Source organism: Bufo gargarizans, chromosome 2 (assembly GCF_014858855.1).
Source record: "Bufo gargarizans isolate SCDJY-AF-19 chromosome 2, ASM1485885v1, whole genome shotgun sequence".
Lineage (NCBI taxonomy): Eukaryota > Metazoa > Chordata > Amphibia > Anura > Bufonidae > Bufo > Bufo gargarizans.
In genome coordinates, this window is record NC_058081.1 from 674,187,396 (window position 1) to 674,203,826 (window position 16,431).

A 16,431-nucleotide genomic window follows, 5' to 3' on the forward strand; every position below is an offset into this window, starting at 1 on the left:
CAGCACCTTGATTCTGATATACCCTTTTAGGGATGTATTTAAAGTAGGCCTGATACAGCAGAAACCACTAAATTAGGAAATTGCTAAATTGGGAATTGTATTTCAACCCAGAACAAAAACTGTGCTTTGACGGACACTAAATAACTTGCCCAGCCACAACAGTACAGCAGTAACGACAGATTTAGCGGGATATAAATTTGAGGCCTAGTATTTAGGCGCTGGGTGACAGGTAGAGATTTACTGACGGAATTAGACTTGGAAATGCACAGTAGCGTGTGTGTGAAGTTATTTAGAATGATCCTATCAGCACCTTGATTCTGATATACCCTTTTAGGGATGTATTTAAAGTAGGCCTGATACAGCAGAAACCACTAAATTAGGAAATTGCTAAATTGGGAATTGTATTTCAAACCAGAACAAAAATTGTGCTTTGACGGACACTAAATAACTTTCCCAGCCACAACAGTACAGCAGTAACGACAGATTTAGCGGGATATAAATTTGAGGCCTAGTATTTAGGCGCTGGGTGACAGGTATAGATTTACTGACAGAATTAGACTTGGAAATGCACAGTAGCGTGTGTGTGAAGTTATTCTGAATGACCCTATGTGCACCTTGAATATTATATACCCTTTTAGGGATAGATTTCAAATAGCTCTGATACAGCAGAAACCACTAAATTAGGAAATTGCTAAATTGGGAATTGTATTTCAACCCAGAACAAAAAATGTGCTTTGACGGACACTAACTAACTTGCCCAGCCACAACAGTACAGCAGTAACGACAGATTTAGCGGGATATAAATTTGAGGCCTAGTATTTAGGCGCTGGGTGACAGGTATAGATTTACTGACGGAATTAGACTTGGAAATGCACAGTAGCGTGTGTGTGAAGTTATTCAGAATGATCCTATCAGCACCTTGATTCTGATATACCCTTTTAGGGATGTATTTAAAGTAGGCCTGATACAGCAGAAACCACTAAATTAGGAAATTGCTAAATTGGGAATTGTATTTCAACCCAGAACAAAAACTGTGCTTTGACGGACACTAAATAACTTGCCCAGCCACAACAGTACAGCAGTAACGACAGATTTAGCTGGATACAAACTTGAGGCCTAGTATTTAGGCGCTGGGTGACAGGTATACGTTTACTGACAGAATTAGACTGGGATATGGCCAAAAAATAACCACACTATTGCTGGTTAAATGCACTTGGTGTGACAGCTTGACCAACCACACTACTGAGGGTTAAATGCACTTGGTGACAGGCGCAGCTTGCCCCTGATGTAGTATATGGCCAAAAAATAAACAGACTATTGCTGGTTAAATGCACTTGGTGTGACATCTTGACCAACCACACTACTGAGGGTTAAATGCACTTGGTGACAGGCGCAGCTTGCCCCTGATGTAGTATATGGCCAAAAAATAAACAGACTATTGCTGGTTAAATGCACTTGGTGTGACAGCTTGACCAACCACACTACTGAGGGTTAAATGCACTTGGTGACAGGCGCAGCTTGCCCCTGATGTAGTATATGGCCAAAAAATAAACAGACTATTGCTGGTTAAATGCACTTGGTGTGACAGCTTCACCCTGATGTAGGCTTTAGCCAAAAAACAACCACACCATTGAGGGTTAAATGCACTTGGTGACAGGCGCAGCTTTCCCCTGATGTAGTATATGGCCAAAAAATAAACAGACTATTGCTGGTTAAATGCACTTGGTGTGACAGCTTCACCCTGATGTAGGCTTTAGCCAAAAAACAACCACACCATTGAGGGTTAAATGCACTTGGTGACAGGCGCAGCTTGCCCCTGATGTAGTATATGGCCAAAAAATAAACAGACTATTGCTGGTTAAATGCACTTGGTGTGACAGCTTCACCCTGATGTAGGCTTTAGCCAAAAAACAACCACACCATTGAGGGTTAAATGCACTTGGTCGCAGCTTGTGCTGGCGCACCACAAGACACAAAATGGCCGCCGATCACACCAGAAAAATGTGACTGACAAACGGTCTGGGCAGCCTAAAAACAGTGAGCAATTGAGTATCAGCAGCTCAATGATCCACAGCTGCAGATCGATCAATAATCAAGTACTTTGGAGGAGTTAATCTGCCTAATCTCGCCCTACTGTCGCGGCCGCAACCTCTCCCTACGCTAATCAGAGCAGAGTGACGGGCGGCGCTATGTGACTCCAGCTTAAATAGAGGCTGGGTCACATGGTGCTCTGGCCAATCACAGCCATGCCAATAGTAGGCATGGCTGTGATGGCCTCTTCGGGCAAGTAGTATGACGCTTGTTGATTGGCTGCTTTGCAGCCTTTCAAAAAACGCCAAGAAAGCGACGAACACCGAACCCGAACCCGGACTTTTACGAAAATGTCCGGGTTCGGGTCCGTGTCACGGACACCCCAAAATTCGGTACGAACCCGAACTATACAGTTCGGGTTCGCTCATCCCTACTACCCAATCTTCTAAGGCCAACCCTAGGTGGTCACCTAGAACATGTCACAAGACCAGATGAACTTCACTGCTAGATTACATCTGAAGAGTAAAGTGTCAAAAAATGGGTGTGAGCTCACAGTTAGAAGACCTAACCAGATGACCATAAGGAAACAGAGAAGTAGCTAGCAAGGGTCAAAGCCAGTGGAGTAAGTAGAAGCCAAATCAGTAGACAAGAGGTTAATCAGCAGTCAAATCAAAATTTGTACACAGAGGCTATCTAAGCAGAAATAGGGTATAGCACAAATGGACAAACAGAAGCCAGAAAACACAGGCACTGTTGTGCGCACCACTCCTGATCTCAACCAGCACCACCACACAGAGCAGAGTGGTGGCTAAGCGGGTGCACAGACACAGTCGGATCATAGTTAACTAACTAACTAATAGGGGGTCAGCCTGTCAGTGTTCCGACCATACGCTGCACACCTTATAAAATTGGTCTGCATTAGAGATGAGCGAATCGAAGTTGACAAAGTGGAATTCTATCCGAATTTCAGGAAAAATTCGATGTGCATTGAATCTGAATTTCCTCACGTTTCGTGGTAACGAATCGCATTTTTTCCTAAAATGGCTGCAGCACGTGTTAGGACATGGAGCAAGGAACTCGAGGAACTCGGGATCACCCACAATGCCATGCATGCAGCCAATCAGCAGCCAGCCAGCTCTGTGATGTCACAGCCCTATAAATAGCCTCCGGCATCTTGGATTCAGCCATTTTCCAGTGTACTTAGTGCAGGGAGAGACGACAGCAGGCGCTAGGGACAGTGCTAGGAAAGACTTTAAAACTTTTAATTTGCTGTATAGAAGTTCAGGGAAAGGATAGGGAGGAAGCATTCCATAGTATTGAAGCAGAACAGGGTTCAGTAGTAAAGGTTACACCCTGGGTAATAGGAACAATCCTATTCCACCTTGCTGCACTGACTGCAGATCCAAATTGCCATTATACAGCTCTGTAATTCCAGCAAACCGTTCTTGTTATTGGGGTGCAAGTGCTGTTTGATACAGACATTAACAGGGTTTATTACAATGAAATATATTATTTGCCCTTGTGCGGTGCATTTATATGTTCTAAAGCAGGCATGCTCAACCTGTGGCCCTCCAGCAGTTGTAAAACTACGACTCCCACAATGCCCTGCTGTAGGCTGATAGCTGTAGGCTGTTTGGGCATGTTTGAGAGTTGTAGTTTTGCAGCAGCTGGAGGGCCGCATGCCTGTTCTAAAGCATTGTTTGGCTTGTATTAGTGGGAAGAAAAGGCTTATTAGTCATTGTGTGGTGAAGTGTGAAAATTACAGCCCTTTTTGGTGTGTATTAGTGGCAAAAAATATATATTATTTGTCGTTCAGCGGTACAATTATATGTTCTAAAGCTTTTTGTGGCGTGTATAAGTGGAAAAAAGTATGGGCCTATTTGCCGTCCAGCGGTGCAGTTATATGTTCTAAAGACCTTTTTGGTGTGTATAAGTGGAAAAAAGTAAGGCCCTATTTGCCGTTCAACGGTGCAGTTATATGTTCTAAAGCCCTTTTTGGCGTGTATTAGTGGCACAAATAAAAGTATTTACGGTTGTGTGGTAAAGTGAGAAAATTACAGCCCTTTTTGGCATGTATTAGTGGGAAAAAAATACATATTATTTGCCGTTCAGAGGTGCAGTTATATGTTCTAAAGCCTTTTGTGGAGTGTATAAGTGGAAAAAAATAAGGGCCTATTTGCCGTTCAGCGGTGCAGTTATATGTTCTAAAGCCCTTTTTGGCGTGTATTAGTGGCAAAAAAATATATATTATTTGCCGTTCTGCGGTTCAGTTATATGTTCTAAAACCTTTTGTGGAGTGTATTAGTGGCACAAAAAAAAGTATTTGCCTATGTGTGGTAAAGTGAGAGAGTTAAAGCCCTTTTTGGCATGCATTAGTGGCAAAAAATATATATTTGCCGTTCAGCGGTGCAGTTATATGTTCTAAACCCCTTTTTGGCATTTATTAGTGGAAATAAATATAATATTATTTGCCGTTCAGCGGTGCAGTTATATGTTCTAATGCCTATTATGGAGTGTATGAGTGGAAAAAAGTAAGGGCCTATTTGCCGTTCAGTGGTACAGTTATATGTTCTAAAGCCCTTTTTGGTGTGTACAGGTGAAACGCGAAAAATTAGAATATCGTGCAAAGTTCATTTATTTCAGTAATGCAACTTAAAAGGTGAAACTAACATATGAGATAGACTCATTACATGCAAAGCGAGATATTTCAAGCCTTTATTTGTTATAATTTGGATGATTATGGCTTACAGCTTATGAAACCCCAAAGTCACAATTTTGAGGTACCCTTTGCTCAGGGGGTATGGATTAATTAGCTGACTAGAGTGTGACACTTTGAGTCTAGAATATTGAACCTTTTTACAAAATTCTAAGTTTAAGCTGCAATAATGCAATTCCTTTTAATTTGCATTACTGAAATAAATGGACTTTTGCGCGATATTCAAATTTTTTCGAGTTTTACCTGTATTAGTGGCAAAAAAATAAAATTATTTGCTGTTCAGCGGTGCAGTTATATGTTCTAAAGCCTTCTTTGGAGTGTATTAGTGGAAGAAAAAAAGAAAAAAAAGGGCTTATTAGCCGTTGTGTGGTGAAGTGAGAAAATTTACAGACTTTTTTTTGGGTGTTTTAATTTCCTTTTTATTTATTTGATCTAACGGTATGTCAGACAGAGAAGTACCAGGCCCTGCACAGGGGAGTGACAGAAATCTAAATGTTTCTAGTGCAGGCACAGGTCACAGCAGAGTAAGGGGGCGTGGCAGCAGGCAGCGAGAAGCCTGAGCTCCCGGTGTCATCTAGCGGTCGTGTCTTGACCAGCAACCAAGCGGTTCTTGAATGGTTGACTCGGTCATCCACTTCGTCCCAAGTGACATCAGACACCCCCAGCCAAGAGTTGATGTGTTCATCAGACACAACATTTAGTTGGCATGGCCCGGGAGCAGGCCCTGTGCCCTCACCTGTCCTCAACCTGCCTCTGTCCTTTTCTATTCCCTCAGCCAGAGAAGTATTATATGCTGTGGGCTCAGCTCCACTATACAGCGAGGACGAGCTACTAGAGGACAGACAGCAGCTACTGGCCAGCCAAGATGTGGAGGAGATATCCGCTGTTTCCTCCGGTAGGCGGGCAAGTAGTGATGAGGAGAGTGGTGTGGGAGCTGTAGTTGCGAGCAATCAGGCTCCTGACCCAAAGAACGTTGAGGAGAACATCAGTGACGTGCAGACAGTACTCAATGATGATGATGTAGCTGATCGTACTTGGGAGCCGGGTGAATTAGGGGCTTCATCATCATCGGGAAAAGAGGGTGGCAGCTTGCCCGTGAGGCAGCGTCGGAGCCAGTAAGTTGCTAGCGTGGCCGGGAGTCAGCAGGGTGGGAGCAGTGGGAGGTTGGGAGCCAAACGTGCTCGGGGTAGACCCCCCCGCTTTGCAGAAGCCTACCTGCCTGGAAAGTAGTGGTGCAGGGGTTCACGGAAGCAGCAGCGGTAGCAGTCAGTCAGTGCGGAGTGTGGCAGTTTTTTGTTAAGCCGCCAGAGGAGATGAACATGGCCATTTGTAGAATCTGTGGGCAGAAGGTGAAGCGTGGTCAGGTTGCCAATTTTGGCACTACAACATATGCAGCGTCACCATAAAGTGGTCTGGTTGAAGCGTGCCTCCGATGTGGTGGTCCAGCCTGCCGCAGCAACCGCTGCTTCACTCAGTGACACACACACGATTTCAGGCAGTCAAGGCTTCACCACCTCATCCGAAGGGAGCTGTATGTCCTTCCCATTATCTGCTGGTTCTGATGTTCCTGCTCCTTCTCCTACTCCTTGTTAGTCATTCCGTCTGCAATCGATTGCTAAAGCGATTGCCAAGAGAAAACAGTATGCGTGCACTCATCCAACGGCGCAGAAGCTGAATGTGCTCCTATCAAAGTTGCTGGTGCTGCAGTCCCTCCCTACCAAGTGGTGGACTCTGCACCTTTCAGAGAACTGATGGTTTGTGCCAAGCTGAAGTGGAGAGTCCCGAGTAGGGTTCGGACGAAATTCAGGTGAAAGTTCAGGTTCGGGACTCAAACTTGACCCGAACCTCACCCTCATACCGGACGCCATTTAAGTCAATAGGGACCCAAACTTCACTTTATTATTTTCCGTTATAACATGGTTATAACGGAAAATAATAGCATTCTGAAAACAGAATGCTAAATAAAATGTCTACAAACTCATCTCATCCACTTGATCGTGCAGCCGGTATCTTCTTTTCTTCAGGACCTGCAAAAGGACCTGCGGTGACGTCACCGAGCTTATTACATGGTGAGCGCGGTGACGTCACCGCAGGTCCTTTTGTAGGTCCTGAAATAAAGAAGATACGATCAAGTGGATGACGTGAGTTTTTTTTTTTTTTTTGTTTGTTTTTTTAACCACTCTATAGACATTTTATTTAGCATTCTGTTTTAAGAATGCTATTATTTTCCATTATAACTATGTTATAACGGAAAATAATAAAATCACCAAAACACTGAAGCCAAACTTGAACTTCAATGAAAAAGTTCGGGTTCAGGTCCGGGTACCCGAACTCGCAAAGTTTGATACGAACCCAAACTTTGCAGTTCGGGTTCGCTCAACTCTAGTCCCAAGCCATAATTTCTTTGCCAAAAAGGCAGTACCAGCCCTGCACATATATGTAGAACCGAAGGTGGGCCAGTCATTGAGCCTGTCGGTGTCTGCCAAAGTGCACGGTGGCGCCAACGTGTAGACCTGTAGCTACGGTCAGGGACAATACATGTCCTTTACGTCCCACTGGGTGAATGTGGTACTTGCAGAGCCACACCAGCAACTTGGCCAGGTGACGCCACTTCTGCCTCCACGTTCTTATGCCATTGGTCCTGCGACAATGTCCGCCTCTGCCTCCTCATCGTCTACCGTGTCCTCAGCCTCCACTACAGGGACAATTCACAGTGTCCCTCCAACATAACATATGTGCAGGGCATGGCGGTGTCACGTTGTTCTGCACCTCGTTTGCCTGGGCGAACAGAGTCACATAGGGAAGGAACTGCTTTGTGTCCTTCATCAAGAAATCACATCCTGGATTTCACCGCGACAACTCAAAATCGGAGCTATGTTGACCGACAACGGGAAGAAAATGGTATAGGCACTGCGTCAAGGAGGGCTGAGCCATGCGCCCTGCATGGCACATGTGTTTAATCTGGTTGTCAAGCGGTTCCTGAGGTCTTCCACCCATCTGCAAGACATCCTAAAAATGGCCAGGAAACTTTGCATGCACTTCAGCCACTCATACACCGCAAAGCACACTCTCCTTGAGCTGCAGTGGCAGAACAGCATACCCCAACATAGGCTGATATGCAACGTTTCCACCTGTTAGAATTCCACCCTCCATATGTTGGACCGACTATACGAACAGAAAAAGGCCATAAACGATTTCTTGATGATCCAAGCGGACAGGAGTACTCCCCTGTGCAACTTTGATATCAGACAGTGGCAGCTCATGCGTGGAACCTGCCATTTGCTCAGGCCCTTTGAGGAGGCCATGTTATTTGTCAGTCGCCAGGACTACAGGATGATTAACGTCATTCCACTGCTTCATTTCCTGGAACAGATGCTGGTAAATCTGGCTGGTCAAGGGACTGGAGACGTGGTGCCTAGATCTCACGGCCACATGAGCCCTGTGGGGCTGAACTGGAGGAGGAGGACATTGGAGCACAAGCAATGTGTAGCAAAATGGGTGGTTTTTATACACAGGTGACAGGAGAGGAGGAGCAGGAGCAGCCACTGGAGCTACAGTGAGATGAGGAAGATGAGGCAGAGGACCCAGACACCGTGGCAGTATGCAGTGGAGATGGAGGCAGGGAGTCCCTCCGAGTCACTTGCACAAATGGCCCGTTGCATGCTCACTTGCTTGCGAAGTGACAGCCGAATTGTCACCATTCGGCAGAGGAATGACTTCTGGCTCTCCATCTTGTTGGACCCTCACTACCGGTCCAAAATGGGGACCTTTTTTACACCCGCTGAGAGGGAGGACAAACTGAACTACTATAGAGACATCCTATGAAGTCAGTTGGCCGCTGCTTATCTGCGCCATAGTCCATCCTCTTGCAGGTCTGACCCAGGGGGGCCCTCTGCCCTCATGTTCCTCTGCCATGACTGCTGTGGCAGGGTGGGGGTAGGAGAAGTTCCAGCTCCATCAGCAGCAACTTAAGTCTAGAGTCGCTGATGAGCAGCTTTCTTCACCTGTCTAGTGAAGAAACTTCTCATCGGCAGTAGCAGCAGCTAGACCTGGAGCAGGACCAGCAGATGGTGGCATACTTGGACAGCACCCTGCCATCCCAAATTGAACATCCGCTGGAATATTGGATTTGTGGCCGCAACTGGAAGAGTTTGCCCTGAAAAAGCTGTCCTGCCCGGCCAGTAGTGTGGCATCAGGGCGGGTGTTTAGTGCGGTGGGGGCTATAGTTACCCCAAGAAGAACTCAACTGGCCACCCAAAATGTGGAGAGATTGACCTTTGTCAAGATTAATCAGGCGTGGATCTGCCAGGATTTCCACCCACCAATGCCTGATGCATCAGACTAGATCATCTATGGTGCCACACCAACACTTTGACAAAAGAGACCTGTTTCTTCTGGCTACCTGTCTCAGCTACTATTCTGATGCTGCAACCCGCCTGATGCCACACATCTTATGCCAATTGCTCCTTCTTTCACCCACCATCTTCAGCTAGTACTGGTTTTGCCACCCACCTCTCCACTCTGTCAATGGGTCACTCTGTGGTCTCCTGATGCTTCTGCCACCTCACTACTCAGGTTTCCTGATGCTGCTGCTGCCACCTCCACACTGTTATTGTGCCATTCTGTGGCCTCCTCCTGATGCTGCTGCTGCCGCTACCTCCACACTCTGTCATTATGCCACTCTGTGGCCTCCTGATGCTGCTGCTGCCGCCACCTCCACACTCTGTTCTTGTGCCACTCTGTGGCCTCCTGATGCTGTTGCCACATCCACAATGTCATTGTGCCACTCTGTGGCCTCCTTCTGATGCTGCTACCACCTCCAGACTCTGTCATTTGGCCACTCTATGGTCTCCTCATGCTGCTTCCACCTCACCACTATGTCATAGGGCCACTCTGTGTACTTCTCCTGCTGTTCCCACCCTCCCCACTTCATGACTGGGCCACTATTTTGCCTTTCGGCCTGGCTGACATCATCATTTATTTGACCCTTCTTTTGATCTGTCAGAAGAAAGGAAAAATTAGAAGCACAACGGATCCTGTCTATGTAACAGCTGTAAGGCCTGCATGACATGGTCCCTATTTTGCATCAGAATTGGCTTATGATTTGGTATACAAAAGGAGGAGTGGGTACAAAACACAGAAGACATGCAAATATTCCAGTCACGTGTCATCTCTGTTTTGGATCCACTCCTGTTTTTTGTTTTAGCAATATTGATGGATTACTGACCAAATGCTGACCGAGTGAAGGCGGATGCTCCACAGACTGGATCTGTTTTTTGGGGGTTGTTATTTTGATGGATCAGAGGAAGGGCAAAATAATCAGTGACATCAACACAAACTTCTTGACACCCATTCCACTCTGTCATGGGGGCTCTACTTGTATAATTATTTAATGGAACAGGTTGTTTTTGAAATCTATGTGGAATCAGTGAATTGGTGTAAAAGGAGTGCGGTCTTTCACTCTATAGTAGGATCTTGGGCCTCTGCACGGTTCTTTATACCTGGCGCTCACATCGACCTGTAAGGCTGAGTTGACACTTGAGTTATTTGGTCAGTAACTGCCCAAATAAGTGAAGTGTGCAGTGATTCTAAGAGCGACACCTGTCATGTGCGTGTCATACTGACTCACAGTATTGTTTTACTACCACAGCAGACTCCCTATGCGTGTTACTGCAAGGCAACACTGGTTCTACACCACTATAAAGGCTCTCTGCAGCCAGGAAATAGACGTTTTTTTTAATGCAATTCACCACGAATAAATTTTGGAGAATTTGACAAACCAAATTTTTTAGAAATTCGCTCATCTCTAGTCTGCATAGCTGCCATCCCTGAAGGAAGCCTCTTGTAAAGATGATGCACAAGAAAGCTCTGAAACAGTTTGCTGAAGACAAGCAGACTAAGGACATGGGTTACTAAAACAATGTCCTGTGGTCTGATGAGACCAAGATAAACCTATTTGGTCCAGATGGTGTCAAGCATGTGGGCTGGCAACCAGCTCAGGAGTCTACAGCCTACAGTCAAGCATAGTGGTGGGAGTGTCATGGTTTGGGGCTGCATGAGTGCTGCCGGCTGTGAGGAGCTAGAGTTCATTGAGGGAACCATGAATGCCAACATGTACACTGTGACATACTGAAGCAGAGCACGATCCCCTTCCTTCGGAAAGTGTGCCACAGGGCAGTATTCCAAAATTATAACGACCCCAAAGACCTCCAAGATGTCCACTGCCCTACTAAAGAAACTGAGGGTATAGGTGCTGGACTGGCCAAGCATGTCTCCAGACTTAAACCCTATTGAGCATCTGTGGGGCATTCTCAAATGGAAGGTGGAGTAGCGCAAAGTCTTTAACATCCACCAGGTCCGTGATGTCGTTATGTAGGACTGGAAGAGGATTCCACTAGCAACCTGTGAAGCTCTAATGAACTCCATGCCCAAGAGAGTTAAAGCAGTGCTGATAAATATTGTTGGCCACACAAAATATTGACACTTTGGGCACAATTTGGCCATTTTCACTTAGGGGTGTACTCACTTTTGTTGCCAGCGGTTCAGACATTAATGGCTGAGTGTTGAGTTATTTTGAGGGCACACCAAATATACACTGTTATACAAGCTGCACACTGACTACTTTACATTGTATCAAAGTGTCATTTCTTCAGTGTTGTCCCATGAGCGTAAGCGTAATATAGTGGGATTAAGTATATTAACAACATACATTTTGCCTCCCCACTTCCTCCCTTGTCCTCTCCATTTATATACATATGGGGGTGTTTTTCCTTCATATGCCACTGTACCAACAGACAGATGTACCAACAATCACCTGGTGATGTTTTTATTGTAGCATCAAGTATTTGAAGTCAATGGAGAATATAAAAATATATCCTTTATTTCAATTCATTAAGATACACACATAGATATTTAAAATTGGAGAAGTACACACCACATTAAGTGAATAAAAATCAATGTGAGGGACAGACTCAGGCAGACATAGGTCCCTTTCACACGGGCGAGAACTCAGCGCTGGTGCAATGCGTGAGGTGAACACATTGCACCCGCACTGAATCCAGACCCATTCACTTCAATGGGGCTGTGCAGATAAGCTGTGATTTTTACGCATCACTTGTGCGTTGCGTGAAAATTGCAGCATGTTCTATAGTCTGAGTTTTTCATGCAACGCAGGCCCCATAGAAATGAATGAGGCTGCATGAAAATTGCATAGAATCCTCAAGCAAGTGCGGATGCAATGCGATTTTCACGCATGGTTGCTAGGAGATGTTGTTAGTAAATTCATAAAAGTCAGTTTACTGTATTATTTTCCCGTTATAAAGGAAATTAATAGCACTTTTAATACAGAATGCTTAGTAAAATGTTGCTTGAGGGGTTACATTTTTTTTTACTCATCTTATCCACTTGATCACGCAGCTGGCATCGTCTTTCTTCTTCTTTCAGGATCTGCAAAAGGACCTTTGATGACGTAATCGCGTGGTGAGTGCGGTGACGTCAGCGCAGGTCCTGCTGAATGAAGATATAAGATTCTTCTATTATCTATTACATCATCAAAGGTCCTTTTGCAGGTCCTGAAAGAAGAAAAAAGAAGATGATGCCGGCTGCGTGTGGGATAAGGTGAGTTAATTTTTTATTTTTTTTAACCCCTCAATCGAGATTTTAGCAAATATTCGCCATGTTATAAGGAAAAATAATAAAATATACAGAACATCTAACCCAATACTGAACTTCAGTGAAGAACTCCGGGTTCTGGTCTGGGTACCACAGTTTTTTTTATCACGCGCGTGCAAAAACTGAACAACACAACGCAATCGCAGTCACAACTGACTAAAATTGCGTGCGCACTCGCGCGGGTTTCCTACAATGCACACGCTAAGCATCTGGAGCAAATCCGGGACGCCCGTGTGAAAGAGGCCATAGTGTTAACTACAAATGAGCATGAGCACTGGAAAGATAGAAAATGGTACAGAAAGGTTGAGCTCTGGCATCCAAACAAGGATTGCCTTGAAATAAAGTGCATAAAATGCAGCCCAGACCTAAACAATGCATGTAAACAAAAGTCATCCATAAATACAGATACCAAAAACTATCAAACTAATTATCAAATTCACAGCAGGAACCGGCTAAGCACCGCAGTCACCAAACCTGATAAAACCAAATTTCTAAACTTGTTCTGGAATATTCAGTATTAGATATCTTAAAAATTCTGTGTTTTGGGTAAAGGTCATTTGGTCTTTATAGTTAAAGAACAACCAACTTGTGCTTGATTTCTAGAGTGGATGCTGGGAAACTTCCAGAAGACAGTTATGTCTACATTGATTCTACTGGCAAAGTCTATAACAACAAGCCCTTTCAAATACAATCTACCTGCACCTTCGACATCTATTATTTTCCATTTGATCGTCAGAACTGCTCCATAACGTTCACTAGCTGGACTCACACAAGTATGTTTTGTCCTATTTCTGAAAGAAATGTACTAATTATTAGCATGCTCTGTTTAAATACAGGCCTTGGAGTGTAAAAAACACTATTTTATAACAATTTTATACAAGAGAGGAAAGGAAATACAGTTGAGATAAAATAGATATTCCCTCAGTTTTTCATTTAGGTCTGCTTTCACAGAATATTAACCTTTTTCAACTTTTTCTTTTTTTAGCACAAGATATTAATGTCTATTTTTGGAAACATAAAAGCAAGAAAAGTAGTTACACAAGTAAATATGCAAATGATAGCGCATGGGATATTCTCAAAGTATATCCCCGAAACGTACTATTTGAATATGGCACGAATAACAGCTTTGGAGAGACGGTATTCTATGTAAGTTAGAGGGTGTTTTTTTATTTATTTGCTGTATTGATGAAATATGAGGACTTCATGTCATCTTGTCTATTTGATACTACTATAGGAGGTTTTAGTCTTCCTTATAAGTAAGCAGTATTCTGACCTAAAAACAAGTAAACTTTATTCTGTAAAGTATACTGGTGGGTGCTACAGAACCAGCTAAATGGTGCCTCAAATGCTTGTTTGGGACTTGTGAAAAAAGGATTGTGAGAGGTAAAGGTGACTTGGATCGGCTTTAATTCTGCCTAAACATAAGTGGTTGTGCGTCAGTGCATTCTATGTCTTCCACCCCTGGGGAAGGGTTAGGTGGATGCCCTTGGGAAACCCTGCCAGCAGAGTCTTTAAACAGCATAAGAGACTGCTGCATGACTTGAGGCTCAGACAGGTTCCCCGATTTGCACGGGGGTGATGTGACAGACTGATGGGCATGGGTTTCAGGCGCCACCTGTGCGGTTTCTGCAGAAGACTGGGTGGGAGATAATGTGAACGTGCTGAATCCACTGTCGGCCACCCAATTGACTAGCGCCTGTACCTGCTCAGGCCTTACCATCCTAAGAACGGCATTAGGCCCGACCAAATATCACTGTAGATTCTGGCGGCTACTGGGACCTGAGGTAGTTGGTTCAGTAGGACGTGTAGCTGTGGCAGAACGGCCACGTCCTCTCCCTGCACCAGAGGCTCCACCAACACCATCACCACAACCATGACCGCGTCCCTTATTAGATGTTTACCTCATAGTTAGCGTTCACAAAGCAAAGTAAAAAGTGGTTAAGTCTGTTAAAAATAATTAACTGCCAATAAAAACCCTGATGTAGGGTATTGCACTAAATTATTTTTTTTTTACTCTATATGACAGCGGTATTTATGGCCTAAATTTCACAGTAACCTATGCACGTCTAATCCCAGATGTGCAGTATATCAGAGGGTTTTTATAACCCCCAGTAAGCACAAAGCCGTATTTCTGGCCTAAATGTGACACTCACTTATGCACGTCTAATCCTAGATGTGCACTATATGAAACAGATGTTTTTTTTCACCCCAGTAAGCAAAAAGCTGCATTTTTGGACTTGCAGACATGCAGATAGCCGGTGCTGGTGCACTATCGTTGCATAAAATGGCTGCCGATCATGTATTGATGTTGACTAACTGAAATAAAAAAAGTTTGTTTTCAGCAGTAGTTGGCTCAGGGCAGGCTTAAAAAAATTGTGCACTGCACCCACAAAACACTTTTGCTGTAGATCGCTGAGTAAAGAAGCAGTTCTTCATAAGATTTCCCCCTGATCTCTCCCTCACAGCAGCTGCAGCCTCTCCCTACACTAATCCGAGCCGAGTGACGGGCTGCGCTATGTGACTCCAGCTTAAATAGAGGCTGGGTCACATGCTGCAGTTGGCCAATCACAGCCATGCCAATAGTAGGCCTTTTGGGGCAAGTAGTATGACACTTGTTGATTGGCTGCTGTGCAGCCTTTCAAAAAGAGCCATGAAAGCGCCGAACACTGAACCCAAACCCGAACTTTTACATAAATGTTCGGGTTCGGGTCCGGGTGCCTAAAAACCTAAAGTTCGGTAAGAACCCGCTAAACTCTACTCATGATCTTGAGTACCATGACCAACAGTCCAGCTGGGTGCTTCACCTATGAGATTAGTTTTTATCTCCCGTGTTGATTGCCTTGTCTCTTGAGCAGTGGTGTAGCTCTAGGTGGTGAGGAGGTATCAGCCACACCCAGAAAAAGCCCAGACATTAGTATCATTTTGTTAGGGTCCAAAGAGTTTCAGGATATGCATCTGCTCTTGTGTACTGAAGTATTGTTATGGTTCTTCCAAGATTATTTCTTGTTAATGTAATTGTTAATGTAGTGAGCTACTTAACAGATACAAAGCCATAGTGGTACAAAGTCACATTCCTGAGGGGTTTGCTTGAGACATGCATACTGCACATGGGACATTCTCAGAAGGACCAATTGACCGGGTAGAAAAGTTCTATAGTTGTAACAAGGGCTTAAGATGTCTGCATTTCACTATTTTTAGGCACCGGAAAGCAGAAATGTGCTTGCCCAATTTCAGGTTAAGAGATTGTTTCTGCATTTTATGATCTGTATATCTTTTCTGTATATACCTTTATCAGTGCTTAGGAAACTTCTTATCCACTTACCTATTGTTTCAGCCTATTTATTCCCGTAGAATCCACCATAAAAGAGCTTTTGAAACTTTAGCTTGTGCTGATTGGTGAGTACACTTTTTAGTGTTGGTCAATGATTTTTCCATAGATGAATCTATACTTTAAACAGCATACAATCTAAAACTGACTGTATGCATGCTTAAGATGAACCTGAACCTGATGATTTTGGCAGGTCCAAACAGTCCTATCAATGTGTATATGATCCTTCTGACTCTCTCCTGACAAATTATATATTTTTTTTAAACTTTCTTTCCTTTTCCGATGCAAGCATGAATGTGTATGGGCAGGGAGGCTTGCTTGGCAACCAAATGTTAATGTTAACAATATTATCTTAATATAAAGACACAGTGAGAGCAGTGGGTCTAAAGAATTGTTCTAGTTTCCTATATAAAGACTCCACAGAAAAGAATCATATTTTTGGTACATATGGGTTTGACAGTGTGAAAATTCCATTAATTGTGTCTTTATTCTTGAGATTTGCTGTTCATTTTAGGGTTAAATATACACTGACCAAAAATATAAACACAACACTTTCTGTTTTGCTCCTATTTTGCATGATCTGAACTCAAAGATGTGAAACATTTTCTACATACACAAAAGACCCAATACTCTCAAATATTGTTCACAAATCTGTCTAAATCTGATAGTGAGCACTTCTTTTTTG

The 16,431-nt window shown here is 44.0% G+C and overlaps 1 protein-coding gene across 1 annotated transcript in view; it reads left to right on the forward strand.

Moving 5' to 3' along the window:
- LOC122926281 (5-hydroxytryptamine receptor 3A-like) overlaps positions 1-16,277 on the forward strand; it is a 41,863-nt gene extending 25,586 nt beyond the window's left edge. Inside the window, exons 5-6 of the mRNA XM_044277655.1 lie at positions 13,022-13,191; positions 16,261-16,277. Of these exons, the coding sequence (XP_044133590.1) occupies positions 13,022-13,191; positions 16,261-16,277 (187 nt within the window). The remainder of the gene's footprint in view (positions 1-13,021; positions 13,192-16,260) is intronic.
- The last annotated feature ends 154 nt before the right edge of the window (positions 16,278-16,431 follow it).